We start from the raw sequence: 21315 nt of genomic DNA on the forward strand, positions 1-21315 counted from the left end.
CACTCTCTCTGGCTGCTGTGTGTCGCTGTCAAGCCTCCAGAGCTGTCAGTCATCTGTCAGTAATCTTTTGCTTTTCCTGTTTCATCTTCTTGTAGAAAACTCAGCTGAGAATGAGCGGCATCTATGTGAAGTCAGTGGTTCCCGACTCTCCTGCAGCTCGCTGTCAGAAACTGAGAACAGGAGATCGAGTCCTGGCTGTGAACGGCGTCAGCCTGGTCGGGATGGACTACAACATGTAAGTATTAAAGAGCAGACAGTCTGATGTCTTCGCTCTGCTGCTGAGTGTTTACAGCTGTCTCTGTTTTCATTTCAGTGGTCGAGAACTGATCCGATCATCGGGAGACTCTCTCAGACTGCTGGTGGCAAAGATCGACACTAAGACAAGCAGCAAGAGCTCGGCTACGACTAAATGCTGAAGGAGGAGCTGTGCTGGACGACCAAGTGCAAGTGATTCCCACAAACCAAAGGAAAACACACTTCCTGCTTCTCCTTTCAGACTTATTGTGAAGTTGAGCTGTTTTCTGCGTAGAGACAATCAAGCGAACAGCAGCAGGACTGACTCGGTGAGCTCATCAGGACCAACTGTGGCCATATTCTGGGCGGCGGACGGTTCAGGACAAGTTTTTAAGAGCTGATTGTGCTGTCGAAGCGAACAAACTCTGCGTCAGGCTCCTCATATACTCATAAACCGCTCCTCTGGTTTGGTGGTGAGGAAAACAGCTGAAACATGTATTTGAGTGTCTGCGTATGCAGTAATCTGTCTGAGGGACTCCACCAGGCTGCTCCAGGATCAGGACTTCATTCGTGCCGGGTTCTAACTGGAATTCTTTTAGCAATTTTGTGGCTATTTTAAAAACTGTGAAACCGCATATTGTACGCTCCATCTCACCCGTCTTCTGTGAGGCTGTTATGAAAACTTATTTCTTTCTCACAAGTAAAAAAACATGTTTTTCCAAAAGCAAATATATGTTTGTGTTGTTAAACATGTTTCTCTGAAAAACCAGCAGGATTATTTCAGCGTTCTGGGAGATGTTTTTTCTTGACGCTGGATGTGAGACAACAAGATTGTCTTGGGCATTTTCCTTTTTTTAATTTCATGACCGACTGTACATGAAAGCTCTCGGTCTGTTACACCAGCAGGTTCAGCGTTGTGTCAGGAGACGTTTCCAGGTTAAAGAATAGGAAGCTATAATCGGGTAAATCTGCAATAATTAAGTTTTTCATGCTTTTAAACAAACTGAAGCTTCACCTGCCTCTCTTTAAAGTGGCTGTAGTCGTATATATATTTATCATATTAATGGATCAGAAGACAAACCCAGAGCTTTACAGTGAGTTTCAGCTCATTGTTTATCTGTCCAGGCCACAACTTCACTGTTTTGGTTCACCCTCAGGAGGTGGTGGAGACCAAAAACAGAGCTAAAACAGAGAATACTACACTCCAGATACTAGACTTCTGGATGTGTAAACAAGCAACTGTTGCTCACAAGTTCAACATATTAACCTAAAGGTTGAGTGTCAGAGTTCAGACTCCTCAGCTAAAAGCCAAAAACATGTTTTCATGCAGCTTCAACACTCGTCTGTTTGTACATATCATTTGTTTTAGTGGAGCAACGTTCAAAATCTACACACAGATATGTTCAGTAGTTAAATAAAACTAAAGGGATAGTTCAACATTTTGGGAAATGTAGCGCTAGTTAGCTTAGCTTAGAATAAAGAATGGACACAAGGGGGAACAGCTAGCCTGGTTCTGTCCTAATATAACTTAATCTGCCTTCCAGCACCTTCAAAGCTCCTTGATAACGTTTATCTAATTGGTTTACATGTTGTCTGTCTCTACACTTTATGCTAAGCTAAGCTAACCAGTGTCTGTTTGTAGTTCAGAGACAGTGGTGTCAGTTTTCTCATCCAACTGTCGCCTAACTGTTCCCAAAAACGTCAAAAAGCTGAGCATGACTGACCTGAGAGCAGCTGACAGTCTCAGTATGTTTAACACTGTAGAACCACAGTTTGTTTTCATCCCAAATGTAAACAGTGTTTAACTCCAGAGTATATTTACACACATAAAGTATTCAATTTTGTAATATTTATATTGCGCAGTATTTTTGAAACTATGGAATAAATATTATTTTGACTTTGGAAACGCTCCTCTTGTTGTGCGTGTGTTGATGTGTGTGCGTGTTGGTGTGTGTGTTGTTGTGTGTGTGTGTGTACAGATGAAGCAGCAGCAGGTTTTTGGCTCTCTGCAGCTGGAATCCAACCGTCTGGCCGGGTGGAGCAGCCGGGTGGAGCTGCAGGACGCTGCTGGGTGTGTCGGCTGCACGCTTCGGCCACCAGCAGCTGTTTATAGCAGCAGCTCTGTGGTTTCCACCAGCCAAGCACTTTTCCACCGACTCCAACACAGACTCCACAGTTCGGCCTCTGAAGCCCCCCGAGGCCACGATTAAAAAACCCAGCTGAACATCGGTATGAACACTTGAACAACACTGTTATTTAAACACATCTGAGAGTTTAATTAAAGTGTAAACAGGCCTGAAGGTGCTGAGTGTGTCGGGCTCCCCGCAGCCTCCTCACATTAATCCTCTTTTAAGAGCAAACCCTCCTGATTGTTCGTGTCGACGCTGCAGGCGTTCAATACTCAGGCAGCGATGGAAAGTACCGCGCTTCAACTTTTAACTGGTTGTGAAACAGCCTCAGTTTAACACCGAAGCCTCTGTGCGACCCACACGAGCAAACAAGACCGTTAGCGAGAAGATTAGTTATTTCTGCATAATTATTCTAAATGCCTGCAGCTGAGGGTGAATAGAGGAGTCAGCCTGAGAAGAGAAGCTGCTCTGTAGTCTGTCAGCCTGAGAAGAGAAGCTGCTCTGTAGTCTGTCAGCACGTTAGCAGTGATTAAAAAGAAAAAACTAGTAGGCGTCTACGTGCGCACCTTCCAACAGCACCGCAGCCCGATGTGCATCTTCCTGAGGGGAACATTAATGTCCAAACCAAAGTTCTTGGTTATTCGTCTGGAAGTTGTTGAGATATTTCAGTCTGGACCGTTTTAGCTGAGCAGCTAGCTCGGTCAAAAACACATTTTACGGCCGCTGGCTGCTCCTGAAGGCAGCAGAGTCTCAGCGGGATGTGGACCTGAAGTAGTGGTCACAGTTCAGAACGGGACAGTCTGTAAACAGGAGTGTGTAGTCGTAGTACACTGTGTCCTCTGGAGGAGTTTCCTCTGGTCCCCCCCTGAAGCCACACTCCTCCAGGGAGCTCTCCGGGGTCAGCCGGGCCTCCTCTCTGGGCACTCTGCTCCTGAAAACCTCCAGTCTGTAGGTCTGGATCCCGACCCGGTCCTGGATGATCCGGATCAGCCTGAAAACTCTGCTGCTGGTCAGCAAAACCACCTCAAAGTTTCCTGGATGTGTCGCCGAGAAGTCGAATGGGATCAGTCTGACACGCAGACGGACGAACCTGCCGTGGATAAAATCTGACTTCAGATCAGACAGAATCAATATCACATGATTGTTTTCACTTTTTGTCACTTTTACAAAACCAGAAACACGAGAAAAGTGTAAGAAATTAATTAAATTCTGTGTTTGTCACGAGATTCACACGTTTAATATCCAGTTGACGAGTTGTGAAAAAGATAAAAGTAGGAATAAAAAAATAAATGTAGAGCAGAAAATATCTAAAAGTTGTACCTTACAATGCTTCAGTCACACACACACACACACACACACACACACACACAGAAAATCAATTACAGCACTCGGGTCAAAACCAGCGCCGACCCTCGTGTGGAGGTCGTGTTGAGGTCTGCTGTGTTTGTGTAGCTGTTGAGTCTCCGTGTGTGATTTTACTGCCGACACTCAGAATAACTCCGACTCTGAACGTCAGCTCGGCCTCGAGTCTGTCGTGAGCCGCTCGCTTTGTTCCAGCTCAGTGACGGAACAGAGAGACCGCTGGAACCGGTTCTGGACGTAATGATAGTTCTTAATCGTAATTCATGTGACGTTTTTGTGATGTCTATATTGAGCCGCGATGGAAGAAAGAAAGAAGTAACAACACACAACAATAAATTAAATTAAATTAAATTAAAGACAAAGTAAGAAGTTCTGATACACAAATCTAGTAGAAGTACTTTGAAATCTGTGTGAGTGTCTGAGTTACCTGTCCAACAGTTGATCACCTGATATTCGAGTATTGATCTCTGTGCCGTCTCCCGCTCTTCGATAAGAAGAAGACAGTTAATATACAAACAGTAAAAAAAAAAACAACATGAGGAAGGACAACAGATCGTTTTACCTCAGACTCTGAATTCGTCTGCTCAGGTCTCGATAACTGATCGTGTTGTTGGAGGTTTTCAGCAGCTGAGTCAGAACGTAGAGCTGAACGTGCCGACAGGGATCGTTCAGGTTCATCAGACCTGCAGTCAGAAACACGAGGATCAGTGATGAAGGAGTTCTTACTAAAACTGTTCATGAAGACCCCTGAAACAACATCTCCACCATAAAGGAACAAAAAATCCACATGAACAGTTTCTTTGACTTTGATTTCTTCTCTCTTTCTGTTCTGTGATGTTTGATACATCTCATGAAAGGTAAAAGATCGTCTGTGACTTCATGAATGCTCCACAGAGAGCTGATCCCTGATGAATCACTGCACCTTGAAGTCTTTGTCCTGCAGGTCTGAGCTCACATCGGCTCCTCGGAGCTCCTCAAACAAACTTCAGCACAAAAGTTTAGTGTCTGCCTGAAGTTTGACGGACAAAAGGAACATTGTCCAGGAGAGGAAATGAACTTGTATTATCAGAAGTCTGACTCACAGCAGCCTCCATAAATACTTCAGTACAATTACACTGAGGCATTTATCTCTTTCTAATCTTTTTTTCCTTCAAGATTATCTTTATCTGACATTAAAGGAGCTGCAGACACTGAAGGAGGCTGTTGTGGAGGCGTATTAAACCACAGATCACAGTAAGTACTGTGATTGTCTCCAAAAGAGCAGCAGCTTCTCACAGTCCAGTCACACTTCTGGGGATGAAGGTGCAGACAGAAGATGGATTACCGAGCTCGAAATCCTTCATGTGGACTGATCCACTTCCGCCTGCGTCCTCATGTCTGAACAGCTCGTCCAGCTGCTGCTGACGGTCCAAAAACCACCGTGACATCTCCACCAGGAAGAGCTCAAACTCCGGCCCGCTGGACCTGAAGGCCCGGCAGGTTTCATCCAAGGACACCTTGAAACATGTTTCAGAGAAAACACATGATCTGACATGTCTGCTTCTGTAAATATGAAGCTACATCCAGCAAACAGTTAGCATACCTTAGCTAAGCACAAAGACTGAAAGCAGGGGGAACAGCTAGCCTAGCTCAATCCAAACATACCCAAATAAATCAATACCAGCCACAGCTCACTATACTCAACATAATTTCTCTAATTTGTCATCACAGAAAATAGAGCTGCTAGCTTTTTAGCTCAGTTTCCAGTATTTGTGCTAAGCTGAGCTAGCATGCTGCTAACCTGAAACGTGTCACATGAGCAGGCGTGTTTCTGTTTGTTTCACTGTTGCTTCATGTTTTACAAACCTTTTCACACTCTTTATTCTTTTTGTTGGTCTTTTTTGTCCGCTGTTTTTTCTTCTTCATGTTTGCTTTGTGTGAAATGTCTCGTCCAGGACGAGGAAGGAAGCAGCACTCGGCTCAGTGTTTACCAGAGATAGGAGCTCGATGTCTGTCAGTCTGTGGAGGAACAGATTAAATACTGTTGTTCTTGGATCAACTTGTGTTTTTCCATTAACTTCAGTTCAAAGTATCAGTTTTACACCATCAGTATCAGAGGTTGTGTTGATGCAGTTGAATGTGAGGTTGATTTAAACCTCAGACAAACATGTTGGACCACGTTTTCTCAACACAACTAATGAAATGGCTAAAAGGGATTAGACTTCCTAATAACCATACCTCACTAACCTCAACTGTTTATCCATTAATTCAAACTATTACAACAATCACTTTTAGCTAAATGCTTCAACTGCACATCACTTTAACTACTTTAACTATTTTAACAGTTTTTGCAGGACTTTTACCTACAAATAACAAACATCTAGTTAGAGATTATTTATTACGGTTTGTATTTAATATGTTTCTCATTAGCTACTTTTAGCAAACCATTTCAACTGTCTCCTGTTAGCCCAGTATTTTAACTGTTTATCCATCTGCTCCTGTTAAATACTGCAACTTAAACACATATGTAATTGTTCAGCTATCCAATAATGCTAGGTTAAACAGCTGTCCATTACTTTAAGCTAACTATTTCAAATGTTTCTCCATTAGCCATTTTAAGCTAACTATTTCAGCTGTCTCCTGTTAGCCCAATATTTTAACTGTTTAGCTATCATTCCTGTTAGCTAACTAATTCAGCCTTTTATCCATTAGCGACTTTTAGATTATTGTTTCAGCTTTCTACTGTTAGCAAGTAAAAAGTTGATTGATAAACATTAGCTTATTCATTAATGTTAGCTCTCATCTGTTAATCCATTAGTTTTAGCTAACCAGATGAAATTATTCTCTATTAGCTACATTTAGCTAACTAGTTCAGCTAAAATATATGCGTTGCTAGCTAGTTTTCACTCAATATTTGGTGCTCATGTGTTCAAAATGAGGATTTTTGTTTTATTAAAATCTTAATTTCTGTTTTCTTTATTAGTTGAGCTACTCTACAATCTCTGTGGAGATTGTGGAGTAGCTCAGCATCTTCAGGATTGACCCCTGGAGCAGAAATACTTCTGCTTACGGCACGCTGTAAAATGTGTGTTTATTAGCAGACTGGATGTGTATTCAGTATCTAAACCCGTCAACTTGTGACTGGACACACTCCACAAAACAAACTCAGCGATCTGCAGACGCCCTGTTTTACAGCGTCGTTCAGTGATTAATCCTGCTCAGCCCCAACAGATACACTTTACAGTAAGAGAGAAAAGGATGAGCCATGATTTTGCGATGGCTCATCCTTCCTGCTCATCTGAAACAATGAGGGCAGGAAGCAAAGCCACAGATAGCGACGGCGAGGATGAGTGTGTTCACTGCTGTCCCTGGCTTCCTCAGGCACAGTCCCAGTTCACATCCCAGTATACATATCAACCAGAACCAGTGCTGGGAGCTGAAGTGGGGGTGGTTCTTAAGATCCGGCTCCTCCCTCAGACACAGACAGGAAATCCCGTCTGGAGACGAAGATGTCCGAGGAAAAACTGAGCTGGAGGAGAAAACTGGTCCGGAGTCTGAGCAGAGGGTTGTTCAGTGGCAGCAGTGGAGGATGTCGAGAGATAAAAGTGGAAAGATACAGTTCACCAAGTAAAGATCAATAAATGTAAAGTGAACATCAAACACACACATGTATCAGTGGTGACACACACACACACACACACACACACACACACACACACACACACACACACTTGGAGTCTTTCTTCTTTGGCTCTTATAAAATTCCTCTCATGCATATTTATGCGTCCACAACAAGCAGATCACTTCAAAGTGGATTTCAGGTTCCTCTCCACAGGTGTGCTGCTGGTCTGCACAGACCAAAGTGTTCGCTCATGCAACATGAAATCTAAGAGCCGTCTCCAACGGTCCCTCCTGCAGGACTGGATGTGTTTTGGGCTCTTAACAAATGTGACAAAGTTCAGACAGCAACACCAAACTGTGCATGTACTCCAAGTCCTGCAACTGAGAGTAAAAATACACGAAGTGGAGGCTAAACTCAGCATTTTACACATCTAATAGTTCAAATCAAGGCTCCATTTCTACTTTTTGATTAATTACATCCATCAGGCAGGTTGTGTTTCCTCAGTACAGTATAGCTGATGTCTAACACGAGGTGTAATCCTGCTTATGTTGAGAGCAGCTCTGACAGAAAGGTCACATCTGCAGTGTGAAGAGCTCTTCTGAGAGTTTACAATCCCTGAGCAGGATGTAAATACTTCCTATATCTGCTGCAGGTGAGCACAAGTGTTTGCTCACATCGCCCTCTGCTGGGTATAAATGTAACTAATGATGACAGGAGGTTACAGCTCAGTACCTTCGTAAATAAAATACAGAGGATATAACACCTCGCAGTAATTTATCAGCCCAGATGTCAAACTAGATTATATTTTAGTTCACTGATGACAAAATATATGGATAAAAAATATATGGTCGCCTCCAAAAACATCACCACCGACATGGTCTCAGGAAAGGTAGGAAAAGGGATACAAATCACAATAAATCTGCTCATATTGATGACTACAGTCATGTAAAAGGAGAGTCTGTGAGTTACGTGAGCTGCTGATATTACAAGAACAGCTCTACAATGTTTAAGTTACGGGATGACGTCACTAACGACACTGTTGGCTGCATAGTAACGTATTTTCTCAGTTTGATGACAGACTGAGACTTTATTGACCTGGAAAATAATCTTTTAAACTGACAAACATCATGTGTGTTATTCATGACACAATTCAAACAGGATCAATAAATGATTTGTCTTTCTTTTTTGTTTTTTCCACATAAGGTCTCGTGAGAGAAACCGGAAGGGGCGTGGCTTCGGCGCTGTTGAAGTTTGAAGACAGACTACTAATGTTATGTTACAAGGCGGTTCCGACCACAGACGTTTATACATAGACCGTATGTCGAGTTATTTATTTTTTTGCCCTTATATGATGACAGAACTGTCTGAGAGATGACAAAAATCTGGATGAGAGCCACACGTCAAAGGGTCCCACACCGGGATTCGACCCGTGTCCGCTGCAGGGAGGTCAGACTCTCTGTTCATGACCAAAAGAAAACGCCAACAAGGTACGTAAACTATTCTGTGTAAATCTGCTTCGTTTGTACAGTTACCTGCTCAGTGAAGGTGTATTAATCTGTGTGGGAGGTCGACTCAGGAGTAGATCAGTTATTATTTGCCTCTCCAGAGAACCAGCCATTGTGATTGTTATTTTTGCTTTAAATGCTTATGAACTAACTCTGAACATGAAGCTGGAGTCATCTCATTTAACAAAAAAAAAGTGTTGAGGGGAATAAACGAATAAATAAAATAATTACAATATGGCGGCGACGTCGACGCATCGCAGCTCCGGGCCAGCCCGCTCAGTGAGCCATCATGTATACATGTCTGCGGTTCCGACCCAGACAGACTTATGAACATAACTTTCCATGACGTGGATTTTGAGTTTGAGTATAAAACATCTGAGGCTCCGGGTCCTTCTCCAGAGGACAGCAGTATCACTGGTGAGTTCAACTCGACAGCTAAGGCTAACATGGCACTAGCTAACATTAACGGTTGGGGAAAACTTCCTCTTCGTCTATTCTATTTCCGGCAGACTAGACGCGCCACAGCAGGTGGACCCACTGCGCATGTGCACAAGAGTAATGTTCCAACTTTGGACATGTAAACAGTCTTTATCGGATTATTGTGATTTCTTATCGATCAGCAGTATTACTGATGTGTTCAACTCGACAGCTAAGGTTAACATAACATTAGCTTGATAAACAAATTAACGGTTTGGATAAACTTCTTCTTCGTCTTCTCTTTTCTTCTGTTATATTTCCGGCAGACAAGACGCTCCTTCGCTTCACAGCAGGTGGACCGACTGCGCATGTGCAAAAAAAAGTAACGTTCTAAATACTTTGGACATGTAAACAAACATCTTTATCGGATTACTGTTAACCTCTAGTCGATCAGCAGCGTCACGTCATGATTAATAATAGATTAAGTCTCACTTAGTGTCCCCTCCTGAGTTTACATGACTCACATGTCCTCAGCATCCAGTCAGACTTCCTTCCCATGAAATCTGTCATGTTTTTCCTGTGTCTCCTCACTGTTGAATCACTGCGGTGACCGGTTGCCATGGGAACGGCACCCATGCAGTGGCTTATGGGAGAACTGGCAAATGAACAGATAGGAAAGGGAAGTGCTTCTAAAATATCTTTGATGCACGCAATGTTTTTTTCTTCTTCTTCCTGTTTCTTCAGCATCCAAATAAAATGTAATTCTGAGAGTTCAGCAAGGAAATTACAAGAGATGTTGTTCACTCTGCTGTCCACTAGATGGCAGCAATGTTCACCCACTGAAACCTTTTAATCTGATAATAATGAGAGGAGGAGGTGGTCAGGTCATCTACTCAAGTAAAAGTACTTTTTTAGCATACTGTCACAATACTCTGTTAAGTATTTAAGTGTGATCAGAAAAATGTGTCTTGTTGATATTTGTTGATGTTTAAGCCTTTCAATTACACATAAAAAATATAAAATGAAATAATTATCCAGTATTATCTTCCACTGTAGACAGTGTCAGACACCTAAAATTAAAAAAAAAAAAAAACAGACTAACGTCACCCAAAATGAGGTATTTCAGATATGCATGTACATGGATACGTGAGTAAAAAATAAATGTGTCGCATTATTTTTCACAAAACACCCAAATACAAATTCAGATATTTACTCGCATAAACAATCAAGTCAAACACTGAAATATCTCAACAATCTTAATTAATTTTTTGCAGTGTATATATTTTGAAATGCTCCTTTAACGAGTTAAATGCGGAGGAAATATAATATTTTCAGGAAACCAGTCAAATAATGTTGCTGACAATGCCATGAGAAAATATCATGTCAGTCACAGGAACAGTTGATGTGAATACTTTACATTCTTTCTGTACTTTTTAGGATTTTAAAGTAAGACTTTTACTTGAAAATGAGTATTTTTACTTGAGTAATTAATCTGAGGACTTTGATTGTTGTTACATACACATATAAACCGGTACAGACAAGCACGTATACAATTCACAGACATCATTGAAATGCAAAACAATCATTACATTTATTCATGATCTCTCAGCTTTGTGTTTCTGGAGCATTTCCCTGACACAATCTGTGTTGTTAACGTTATCGAGGGTTCGGCCTGTGTGTCTGTTTCTGGTGGAAATATTCTCCATCTGTGATGGGTGATCTGATCTCTGCCAGGATGTGACACAAGGCGAGCTGACAGACTCGACCCCGATGCTGCAGCATATGACGACCAGGACACCGAGAGCAACGTGCATCTGTTTCTCTGCTGAGAGGAGAGGGGACATGGTAGGTTTTAGGTGCTGTAGTTTTACATGTAGCGGATTATTACTTCTTTTAGTCTCAGTATGTAAATGATCTGGATACGTTCTGGATACAATGAACACAACAGAGTGAAACCTCGACTTATGGAAGTTCAGAACTGTAAAGACAAAAGATGCAAAAGATGTGGAAAACCTGCATGCTAACATATGGAAACAAAATATGAATAATAAGACTAAGTTATGTAATGAAAAATGATGAGATATTAAATACAAATCCATGTGACCTCAGAAACTCACCACTGTCAACTGTAATATGAGAATAGATTAGTTAAGTTATAAGTTCTTTTTCAAATTTTTTTTTTTTAGTCAAAATGAAAATCCAAAAAATATAAAATACAAAGAAAAAGACATAATGACTCAGACAAATAACAAAATATAAGTAAACATTACGACAAAATTATCAAAATGAAAATCTAGCAGTGTTTTATTTTATCCATATTTTTTCTTATAATTTCCAAAAGCAGAACTGACGTAAATTAGTTGAATAATTAACAATGATTTGCTACTAATTAGCTCAACCTTTTTTTATTCAAATAAATATGTAAAGAAATATTAAAGGTTTGTTTACACTGCCATATTGTGGATTAAAAAATATATTTTGCATTTTTATAAAAAATTTCAGTATAATAATCAAATTTGAATTTTTGAAGTAAAAATTAGGCATTTTATAGGAAATTACAGATAAATTCTATGTATTTTCTGTAAATATTATGTAGCTGCAGGATACAGTACACTTTAAATCACAGATATATTATAAAACGTCAGTGACTATTTAGTTTTAGAAGAGACAGGAAGGAAAAAGCACAATTGTTTGCTTTTTTAAAAATTTGTCCGTTTTTGGGGGAAAAAACACACTTTAAATTAAAAAAATGTCACCTTTGTGTAGCTGTAATGTTGTTAAAGCCGACACATGTCCACATGGCTGACACGCTTCAGTCGTATGTGCGTCCTTCTGCTGACTGATGATATTTACATCATCTCTGTCTCAGCCTACATTTGTGTTATTTTCCATCTGCGTCGTGTTACTTTCATGTTCTGTGTGATATTTTCTTCCTTGCTCGCTCTCTCAGCCTAATGAAGCTCTGAGCCATTAGCCTAGTTTTTCTTTACATAACCGACATGAATACATTAGATTCCACATAAGATCAAATTGTTTACAGTTTTCCTGTTTAGGCTCTTTTTTTTTTCCTCTGGTATTAATCACGATGATTTCACGCTGCCGTGACACAGTTTCCTCCTCTTCTCCTCTCTTTAATGCTTTCCTTTAATATGCAAGTGGAAAATGAAGCAGAACCAGAAACATGTGAGGAAAAATGGCTTTTAAAGTCTAAATTCAAATGCTCACGTCTGCTTGTTTGTATTCCTCTCGTGTGTTTTCAGTCCTTCAGTTTTCTGCTGTAGTTTCTTGTGGTCCAGGCCGGTCTGGAGTCGTGGTGGGTGTTCCTGTCTTTGCGTGGCTGGACTGGTGAGCAGGCGAGGGTCAGGGTCATTGTCATTCCCCGGCCTCTCAGTGCCAGCCAGAGCCAGACTCCTTATCACGAGTCAGACAACAGCACGCTCCTTCACCTCTCTGAACTCCAGCATCCACTTTAATTTTCTCTTGTTTTTCAAGCTCAACAAAAACACAATATATTGAAACACTGAGCCGGGATTTGTTGTTTCAAATGTGGCGAGTTTACGTACAAAGTCAATGATCTCAATGGCAGACAACTATTATTTGCAAGATTAAAATATTCCACTTCTTCTCCGGTGCAGAGCCCGACGCTCTGGAGGAATAAACACCTGGAGTCATGTCAGATTCTGCTCTTGATCCGAGGACGTTTACTTTTCCAACTTCTTGGATTAAAAAAGTAGATTTATGTTCACTCCTGTTTATCAGCCTGACTGCAGCAGCCATCTTTGGTTGTTAGCTCTGTTTGCTAAGTAGAACTAAATGCAAAGTGTTGTCACTCATCCACCAGTTGTTGTGGCATTTCACCCAAAAACCACAACCTGTCAACCTCGTGATGGAAAAGTCAGAGATCATCAGCGTCACAACCCACGTCATAGTCGTTGCTGCTAGCATGACTAATCCTGTCAAATCTGTAATACAAGTCATTAACTATTTTAATTAATACAAACAAGCAAATTAACAAAGGCTACATCCTTCTGTTAGACACCATGAAAACATCTTGGCTCATTTCAGTTCATCACATTTTCAGCTGCAGAAAGATGTTTCCATTATTCTATAATTCATTCGTGGGGATTATTTCTGATCCCTGCTGAATTAATCAATTCTTTGCTTACTTTTCCAGAATCATCTCCAGTAAAAGCACAAAAATAAAGCAGCCTGTCAGAACAGCTTTGGTCCATTTTTCCCGTGATGTAAATTGATGTAAATTTGCTCCCTGTGTTTTTCGGTACTCAGAGAGCATTCGTTGTATTTCATGAGGCCATTATGTTTCTGCATAAATTACTGCCTGCAGCTGTAGAGCAGCAGGACCGAGACAAAAGGCTGAATTATTCCTGACAGTGAGACTAATGACAGTATTTTTCTTGCCTCATAAATCCAATATAACCAAATTCACTTACAGTGATGGATTAGCTGTTTGTTTACTGAGGCTCAGACTGCAGCGACTCCTGTGGAGCGGCGATCAAGCAGATAAATAAATAGTCTCCTAAATTTACGCTCCTTCTGAACTCCACTGTGAGAAAATGTCAGCGGGCTTTGGCAGATGTACATGTTGGCACTCTGAAATGGCAGAGCGAGGTCGCCGTGTGGAGAGCTTCACGTTCAATAACCAGAAAACCTCTCGATCGGTGCCAGAAAACTGCTTTTGGCACACTGCTATTACAGAAAAGTACAAGAAATGAAACAGAGCTGCCTGTCAGCAGGTGCTGCTCTCCAAGCACCGAGTGCTCCGGTGTGACGGAGACAGTTATCACTCGACGCAACATCTGTGGGAGTATTGGCTGTTAAGCTGCAGGTGATGCATTGTATTATCTTCTGACAGCTTTCTCAAACCAAATGAAACCAAAAGTCTGTTGAGAGATCGGCGGGTATTAGCAGTCTGTCAAACCTGTTTAAAGTCGTGTTCAGGCTTTAATGTACTGCAGGGATGATGCATTTCTTGTATGCTAACAAGGACGTTAGCATCGCCCTGGTTCCTGCCACATTACTGCACAAAATAAGCTCAGTGCTGGCAGGAAATCAATAATCATTTTAAAATTAATACTACTTTTGTGACTTTTGAAGTGTAGATGAAATAACAAGAAGTAAAGAGCTAACTTTAGGCTAATGATGAACTACGACTTCAGCATCACTACTGCTTAGTGTCTTACTACACTATACATTCAACAGCAAGTTGTTTAATGTACAAGTTACTTTCGAGAATAGTTTCTAACTACAGTCCACCTGTAAAAGAAGGACGACTGAGTTGATGAGTCTCTGTGTTCAGTGTGATGAAGTTTAATGTCTCTGACAACTTCTACAGTCACGTTAACACCTTTTTTAATTCAAACGTCGGGTATTTTAATGTATTTTGTGCCGTAGAACAAAAAGTGAAAATCGTCTTAGCTTGCCGTAACGACAAACCATGTTTCAGGCATCTGACATCCTCCACATGGTGATCTGCTATAAAGCCTCAGTCTGTTATTTGCAGAATATCTTTTAACCTTCATTTGCCACAGTCGTTGTTTTAACACATCTTAAATGTTTTCAGCCAACTCTGAGTTAATGTTCGCTTAGCGAGCAGGTAAGCAACAACTGATACCATCCTCTAGCAACATGTGGCGTTTTAACCAGTTGATTTATACTTAGGAACATAATGTTCGTAATAATAGTTATTTAAACTCTAAACCAGTGTTTTCCTGAACTTGTCGTACCACGAAAGTCCAAGACACCAGCTGTTGGTGTTTTCATATCGGTGATGTGTGTCGTCTTTAGGAGAAATTGTCGGTCATCTATTGAGATGTTTAGGTATGAGGATAAGTTGAGCCTGAAGGTTATTAACATGAATAATGATCATCAGAAGTTTAACGTAGTCGTGCTTGTTCTGGGAGTTTAACACGAACACACTGTCCTCCTTTGCTATTACTAACCAGTTCATTTCATGTTAGTGGAAGTTGTCTTATTAACATTTTCAAAGACGTGACTCATGTCTCCTCGACAGATTAGTTTTGGAGCTGCAGTTCTTTCTTACGTCTGAAATATAATGTGAGTGGCCTTCTACGTAACAGTTGGTTTAATAAAACATGCACTCTGACTCACCACACACACAAAGAAGCTCCTCTTAACTAACCACTTCGTGTCCTGAATGAAAACCAGTGACCGTCAGTCGCACCTCCATTTTGTGCTCGTGTCGGCAGCTTCACAACGCCCGCGGTCGGCTACCTTGAGGATCAGATGTGACTGTGGAGGTCTTGATGAGCATGTGGAGCTCAGTTTTGAAAGAGTTTTCTCAAAAAAAAGAGGAACTGGATGCACCCATGAATATAAGTGAGCATCAACCAGGCGTGCACTTTTTTTTTTGGACGTGGAAATATATAAATATCTCCTGAATCTCCTCGGTGATGAGTCAAACAGTAATCATCTTCATTTAATTAAATTCCTTTCACTTAAAAATGAATGTGAAAGTCTTAATTGTTTCATAACTTAATTTGTAGCTGGATTAAGTCCATTAACCTCCATCGCAACTGAGAAACAAACGTAACGACATGAAGAAAGTGTTTCATTTAGGTGCTACATATATACTCAACAATGTCAAAGTATTAAAGTGTTCTGTCCATAATGAAATGAACTGGAAGAGCTGATGTGGAATCATGGTGGGTGGAGCCTGCTCAGGCCTGTGAGAGCTGACCAATTAGAGCAGACTGGGCTTTTTTTTGAGGGGGGGGGGGGCTTTTAAAATGACAGTAACTAAAACAGAGGATTCAGACGGACAGTGAAGAGGCTGTTTGCACATGACGTCACGTCACTGTGAAGAACTACAGATGGGCGGCAGACATGGATTTAAAACCTCCGTCTAAAATCTAGAGGATCAGAGTCCTGAACACTTCCTGAAAGTTAAGGCTACAATCATTTTACTACTTAACTTCTGTACTGGGATCAAATCCAGTGTATCTAGAGATTCCTGATAACTGACATAAATGATTTTTGAACATTAAAGCATGTAAAGACTTTCTAGAAGTCACCCTGAGTAAATATGACCCAGATAACAGGCTCAACACGGGACCTTAAAGCGCAGTACTTGAGTAAATGTACTTGGTTATATTCCCCTGCTGGCCTGTTTGTGTCTCGGTGTGAAGGCCGGATCATCTGTAGTCTGCTGATCATCCGACAGTGTTGATATTCTGAGCAGAGATCGTCTGGCATCACGTGACTGGACCGCAGAGATTCTGTGTGTTTCACAGGAAAATCACGAGAGCGTTTTCGTGCACCGGCATCCATTAATTACACACTCGGTAACACAAAGACGGCATATCAGACCCAGCGAGTTACACTCAGATGTCACATGAGGAACACGCTCGCTATCAGCCATGTGCATCATCACAGCCTCCAACAGACCAACTTCTGCTGCTGTCGAACTGATTCACGTGATATTTTTAACCTAATCTGTTTCTATGTGTTCATATTTTCTCGTTATATGTGTCAAAAAAGACAAAAAAAAATCTTCTGAGACTGTTTGCGTCCACGGTTTCTGCACAGGAGGTTTCCAGTTATCAGAAATAATGACTGTCTGAGCCGTGATGGGAAGATTTATCACCGTAAACAAGAGCTCGGAGTAAATCTGATGTATATCCCTCGACGGTTTTAGACAAGCAAAGGAAGTGAAATCAGACCGTTCATACAGCATTGCATGAATATACGGAACCTGCTGTCGACACTTAAACGCCTCGTCTGTGAGGAGAGACTGATCAACATGGCAACAATCTCAAATCAGTTCACAAGACAAAATATTCTCATTTTGCTAGTAAAGATATTGAATCCTGAGTGACTGAGAGAGTAAATGCACATTTAAAACAACCAGCTGTGTTTAAAGTTTAATATGTAAACCTGTAAATCTGAACATGACGTAGCCTCTTTGGGATTTTGTTGTTTTTGTCCCTCGATGTCTGATTTCAATTCATATAATATTTAGTATCACTCCACAGGTGAGATGGCAATAATGACTATTTAAATCACAGTTAGACTTTCAAAATGAAGGGGATGTAGCTCCAAATAAAAAGCCTGTTTGATGGCAACATAAAGCGCCAAGAACGTCAGCGTGCACTTGAAAGGATTTTTATTTATTAAGGTTGGACTTTTCTTCTCCACAAAGGCGAGGAGCTGACGTTATCTACCACAGGTAACACACTGGCTGTGGATCAGAACCACACACGGCTCCACATCCAAAAAACCCCAAATATTACTTACTAGAAAAGTGTGTCCCAAACTGGAAAACATATAAGCCAGTCGTGTTGTGACACTGTTGTAGGTGCACAGTTGAGACTCACAACCGTCTGGTGTGGTGCGGCTGCAGACGGACTCCTGCGAGGCTCGGAGGAGGAGGAAGAGGAGGATATCGCACAAAAACAAAGACAGGCGAGCTCGTCCAAAGATTAGAAATGAAACTCACTGTTGTTCAGGAGCTCTGCTGCGATGAGCTGATGGTTTCATGTCAGTGTTTTCTGCACTGAGCTGTTCAAGAAGTTGTGAAAGTGTTTTAAACGGTAGTTTCAGGAAAAGTCCCTCAACTTGTTTCAGGATGAGGCCGACCTGACTTCAGCTGCGCTGCTGTCACAACTACAAATCACCACAACTCGTATATCTTCTCCAAATCTCATAACTTCTCGCATACAAATCACCTGATGTGGATTTACTTCGACCAATCGATCACTTCCCTCTTCAGCTACGAGCTCGGAGTGTGATACCGCTCTAATTCACTGTTTATAGCCGGAGGACGGCGCCTAATCTGCTGTCTGTTGTCCTTGTGATTTAGACCGCTGCCAAGAGAGGACGTTAATCATGTTAATCGTCTCCAATCTTTGAAATTGTAACGTGAAAACAAGCAGGAATATTTATGCCATTGTACTATGAGGGTTTAATGATGGTTGTAAACAAAGATGGTTTTGAGATGAACAGGAGAGGAGTCTTGGTGGAAGGAGACGGGCGATGGAAGTAAACGTTCCCTCTCTAACGCTGTTGTCAAGGAAGCGCTCAGGAGGAGAAAAATCTCAGCCAAACAACCGAGAGCAAGGTCAGGGTCCGTTTCATTTTTCCTCCGGCGCACGTGTCCGGGCTGTGTTGTGTCTACACGTGGAGCTCTCATTTGTTGGAGTGCCGAGGCCTGTTGTGGGGGAGGCGTCTGATTCCTCTGCTGTCAAAAAGCGCACATGCCACATGGCGGATGTTCACAGTGGCAGATCAGAAACAGCCGTCACCTGTAGTAGTTTCTGTCCTCTTTACATGTGCAGCAGCAGCAGGAGGTGGATGAGGCTGGTAAACACAGGTGGATTTGACCCTGGAAGGCTGGGAGACGGAGGAAAAACCAGTGGATCTACATGAGAAAGTAGATTTTCTGTTTATGTTGACGGAAGAAGCGAGAAGGCAGAACTGAGAGCACGACCCCTTATTCTGTCAACATGCCTGCTTTCAAATTAATGACTTCATTAAATGCTGATAAGTTTTTAAAATGAAAATCGAGTGTCTGAGGACGGAGGATGACATTCACTGCATCAGATTGTGATTTCGCCTGTTTATCTTTATTTCAAGTTGCGTTTCATGTTGTATCTCAGCAGCCAGTAAAAGGTTTGACACACAGTAACCTGGAGCAGAAGACTGAAAATAGTGTGGCTGAAATTTGCGTCCATGTGTTGATTATTCCCTCCATTAATTGGTTAGTTATTTGGCTCATAAAATTGTTAAAAATGTCAATCAGTGTTTCTTAAAGCTCAAGATGTCGTCCTCAGATGTCAACAACCCAAAGATATTCAGTTTATAATCATAAAAGAGGAAAGAAACCAGAAAATATTCACTTCTAAGAAGCTGGAATCAGAGAATTTGGAAGTCACTCAAGTTCATTAATCGATTATCAACGACTGTCAAGAAATGTTAGTCTGGACGTCAGCGCTGGACCGTGCAGTCTGAAGCCTCCTCACAGTTCCTGGGATTAATATCACAGTGTACAGACGCAGACCAATTACCAGAACAATGTGAAAAAGTTTTAATTAATTTGAATCACGGACGTCGTTGGCAGATATTTGTTCATTTAACTCGGCATCCCAACGTGACAGCGGCTTCATTTTCAGGACGGATCGCTGCTGCAGAACGAGTCTGCGGTGTTGTTCGTCTCGCTATGCAAACGAAACATTTAACGTAATTACACAACGCCGGCAATCTTTCACCTGATCTTCTCCCTCCGCCGGAGCTCGCTGAGATTGTCATCAGGCTGGGAAATTGAGTCTGGTTATCTGAGGAGAAGCTAACAGACAGGGCAGTAACTGGCTCCCCTGCGTCTGACTCCTGGCAAGATTAAAAACACTGGATGTCAGCCCAGAGGGGATTCATGGCGTGCCGTGGCATTCTGGGAGATTGCTGCCGTAACCTTGATTGAAGGAGTCCCAGCTGTTCAGTGGATTTGTATTATTTATTTATTTTTTGTCTGCTGGTAAACAAAGTGGGTGAGAGTGAGGACAAAATGTGAGGCGCAAATCCCTCTGGGGTCACTAATGCTGCACTTTTACAGAAAACATAATCCAGCTCTCAGGTTTGTTTCACCTGCTGACAGATAAAGTGTGTGTGTGTGTGTGTGTGTGTGTGATGTAGAGCAGCAGATACAGCGACTTCCTCCCTGAGTTTTCTCTCAACCCGGGGATCTCATTATTCTTGCCCGAGGAGGATTGATCAAACAATGCAGTCCAACACGCTGCTATGATAATGAGCCAACAGCCGACTAATTATCTGCTCTCAGACCTCCTATAGGAAAACGATCTTCTCTGGTCCTGCGCCGATGCAGCACCGTGTCCCTCCAGCACAGTTTGTGTTTCGCCGTCAGCTGCGGATGGTTTGCAATCGACTTCCTTTCTCGTCCGAGGGAGAAGGACGGACTCTGATCATCGACCTCCAACCTGAGGACGAATCACTCGCTGTTCATGTGACTGCAACAAAAGACACAAGACGGAAAGAAAATCACGTTTTTACTTTGGTGTATCTGGATTTATCAGTTGCTGATGTGCAGGAATAACATCGACTGTGTACAGAATTTAGGGTTATTTATCTTCCAAACTCTTTCTCTTGCAGTTCTGATACAGCAGTTTACTTGTAGTTGTAGTTTCCCACACCTACTTCTTCGGCCTCACTCCACACAACCTGGTCAACACCAGACAACCACTGGACATATAGTTGAGAAATAGCACGCTAGGTCGCTAATTCTTGTGTCTTTTGTGGTGTGATCCCATGTTGTGCAGTTTATAGTCAGGCACACTTAGGACTTCTGTTCACCAAGCAGCTAACTTCCAATTTAGCCCCACAAATAGATCAAATTCTCATTGTGAAAGACGTAATTTTGACCTTAATCCAATGTTTTGCAGCTACTTAATTCACAATGTAAGCTTGTGAGAAAAAATCTTGGGCCCCTGTGCATCACCAGATGTAATTACATGTTGTGGCCACACAGGCCTGGACAGGACAGGCCGAGGCTAGCTGGTTAGCATATTAACTTCAGTTTCTCCACTGTTTTAAACCAAAAAATTCTGACCACATCTTACAAGTTACCAGTTTAAACATGTTAATTGTTGACCTTTTTGATGATGTGCTGGCGTGTGGATCTGCTTAGCAACAGAGCTAAGTCAACTGCTAAGCTAACTGGGTGTTAGCTCGACCTACATATTCTTCTCAACTCTCCGTAAGAAAGTAAAGAAATGTATTTCCCAAATTGTCACACTCCTCCCTTGATGTTCAGGCGCTCTCTGTGTGATCATGTCCTCGTTTTGTCTCTCCGTCTTCACACATTCACTCTTTTATAATTACTAACCCTGAAGTCACACCTGTCCCTGGAGAAATACACAAACACCACACTCACCTCTCCCTCCTCCCGTCTGGGATTTTCCTCCCAGTCTGATTTAAGGTGTTGTCAGCTAGTCAATTTTTAAAGGAGCTCTCGTCCCGAGCGGCGAGAGGACTCGACTGTAAAACTGACGAGAGAATCACTTTGTCTGCTTCGAACACG

General features: G+C 41.8%; 3 protein-coding genes across 13 annotated transcripts in view; 2 read left to right on the forward strand and 1 right to left on the reverse strand.

Moving 5' to 3' along the window:
- The window catches only part of si:ch73-281f12.4 (RA_Radil_like and Myo5p-like_CBD_Rasip1 domain-containing protein), a 31259-nt gene extending 29116 nt beyond the window's left edge, over nucleotides 1-2143 (forward strand). For all 7 annotated transcript variants that reach the window (XM_037088700.1, XM_037088704.1, XM_037088701.1 and 4 more), the window contains 2 exons: nucleotides 96-235; nucleotides 314-2143. In XM_037088700.1, coding sequence (XP_036944595.1) covers nucleotides 96-235; nucleotides 314-416 — 243 coding nt within the window. In that variant the 3' untranslated portion in view covers nucleotides 417-2143. The remainder of the gene's footprint in view (nucleotides 1-95; nucleotides 236-313) is intronic.
- Nucleotides 2144-2483: 340 nt separating this feature from the next.
- On the reverse strand, nucleotides 2484-9904 carry LOC119013835. Of its 2 annotated transcripts, XM_037088719.1 has the most exons (6): nucleotides 9773-9904; nucleotides 5571-5723; nucleotides 5050-5221; nucleotides 4288-4408; nucleotides 4153-4209; nucleotides 2484-3453 (listed from the first exon to the last, which is right to left on the reverse strand). In XM_037088719.1, the coding sequence occupies exons 2-6, from the start codon at nucleotides 5628-5630 to the stop codon at nucleotides 3114-3116; spliced, it is 750 nt and encodes a 249-aa protein (XP_036944614.1). In that variant the 5' UTR covers nucleotides 5631-5723; nucleotides 9773-9904; the 3' UTR covers nucleotides 2484-3113. The 2 variants fall into 2 exon arrangements, with proteins under 2 accessions (XP_036944614.1, XP_036944615.1); XM_037088720.1 differs by lacking the exon at nucleotides 4153-4209.
- The window catches only part of unm_sa1261 (un-named sa1261), a 33393-nt gene continuing 20622 nt past the window's right edge, over nucleotides 8545-21315 (forward strand). Inside the window, exons 1-3 of one of the 4 annotated variants that reach the window (XM_037088708.1) lie at nucleotides 8545-8813; nucleotides 9575-9630; nucleotides 10983-11093. In XM_037088708.1, the coding sequence (XP_036944603.1) occupies nucleotides 8789-8813; nucleotides 9575-9630; nucleotides 10983-11093 (192 nt within the window). In that variant the 5' untranslated portion in view covers nucleotides 8545-8788. Of the gene's footprint in view, nucleotides 8814-8863; nucleotides 9249-9574; nucleotides 9631-10982; nucleotides 11094-21315 lie in introns of those variants that run through there. The other 3 variants (XM_037088711.1, XM_037088712.1, XM_037088709.1) reach the window with 3 other exon arrangements.

The sequence above is a fragment of the Acanthopagrus latus genome, chromosome 23 (assembly GCF_904848185.1).
Source record: "Acanthopagrus latus isolate v.2019 chromosome 23, fAcaLat1.1, whole genome shotgun sequence".
Lineage (NCBI taxonomy): Eukaryota > Metazoa > Chordata > Actinopteri > Spariformes > Sparidae > Acanthopagrus > Acanthopagrus latus.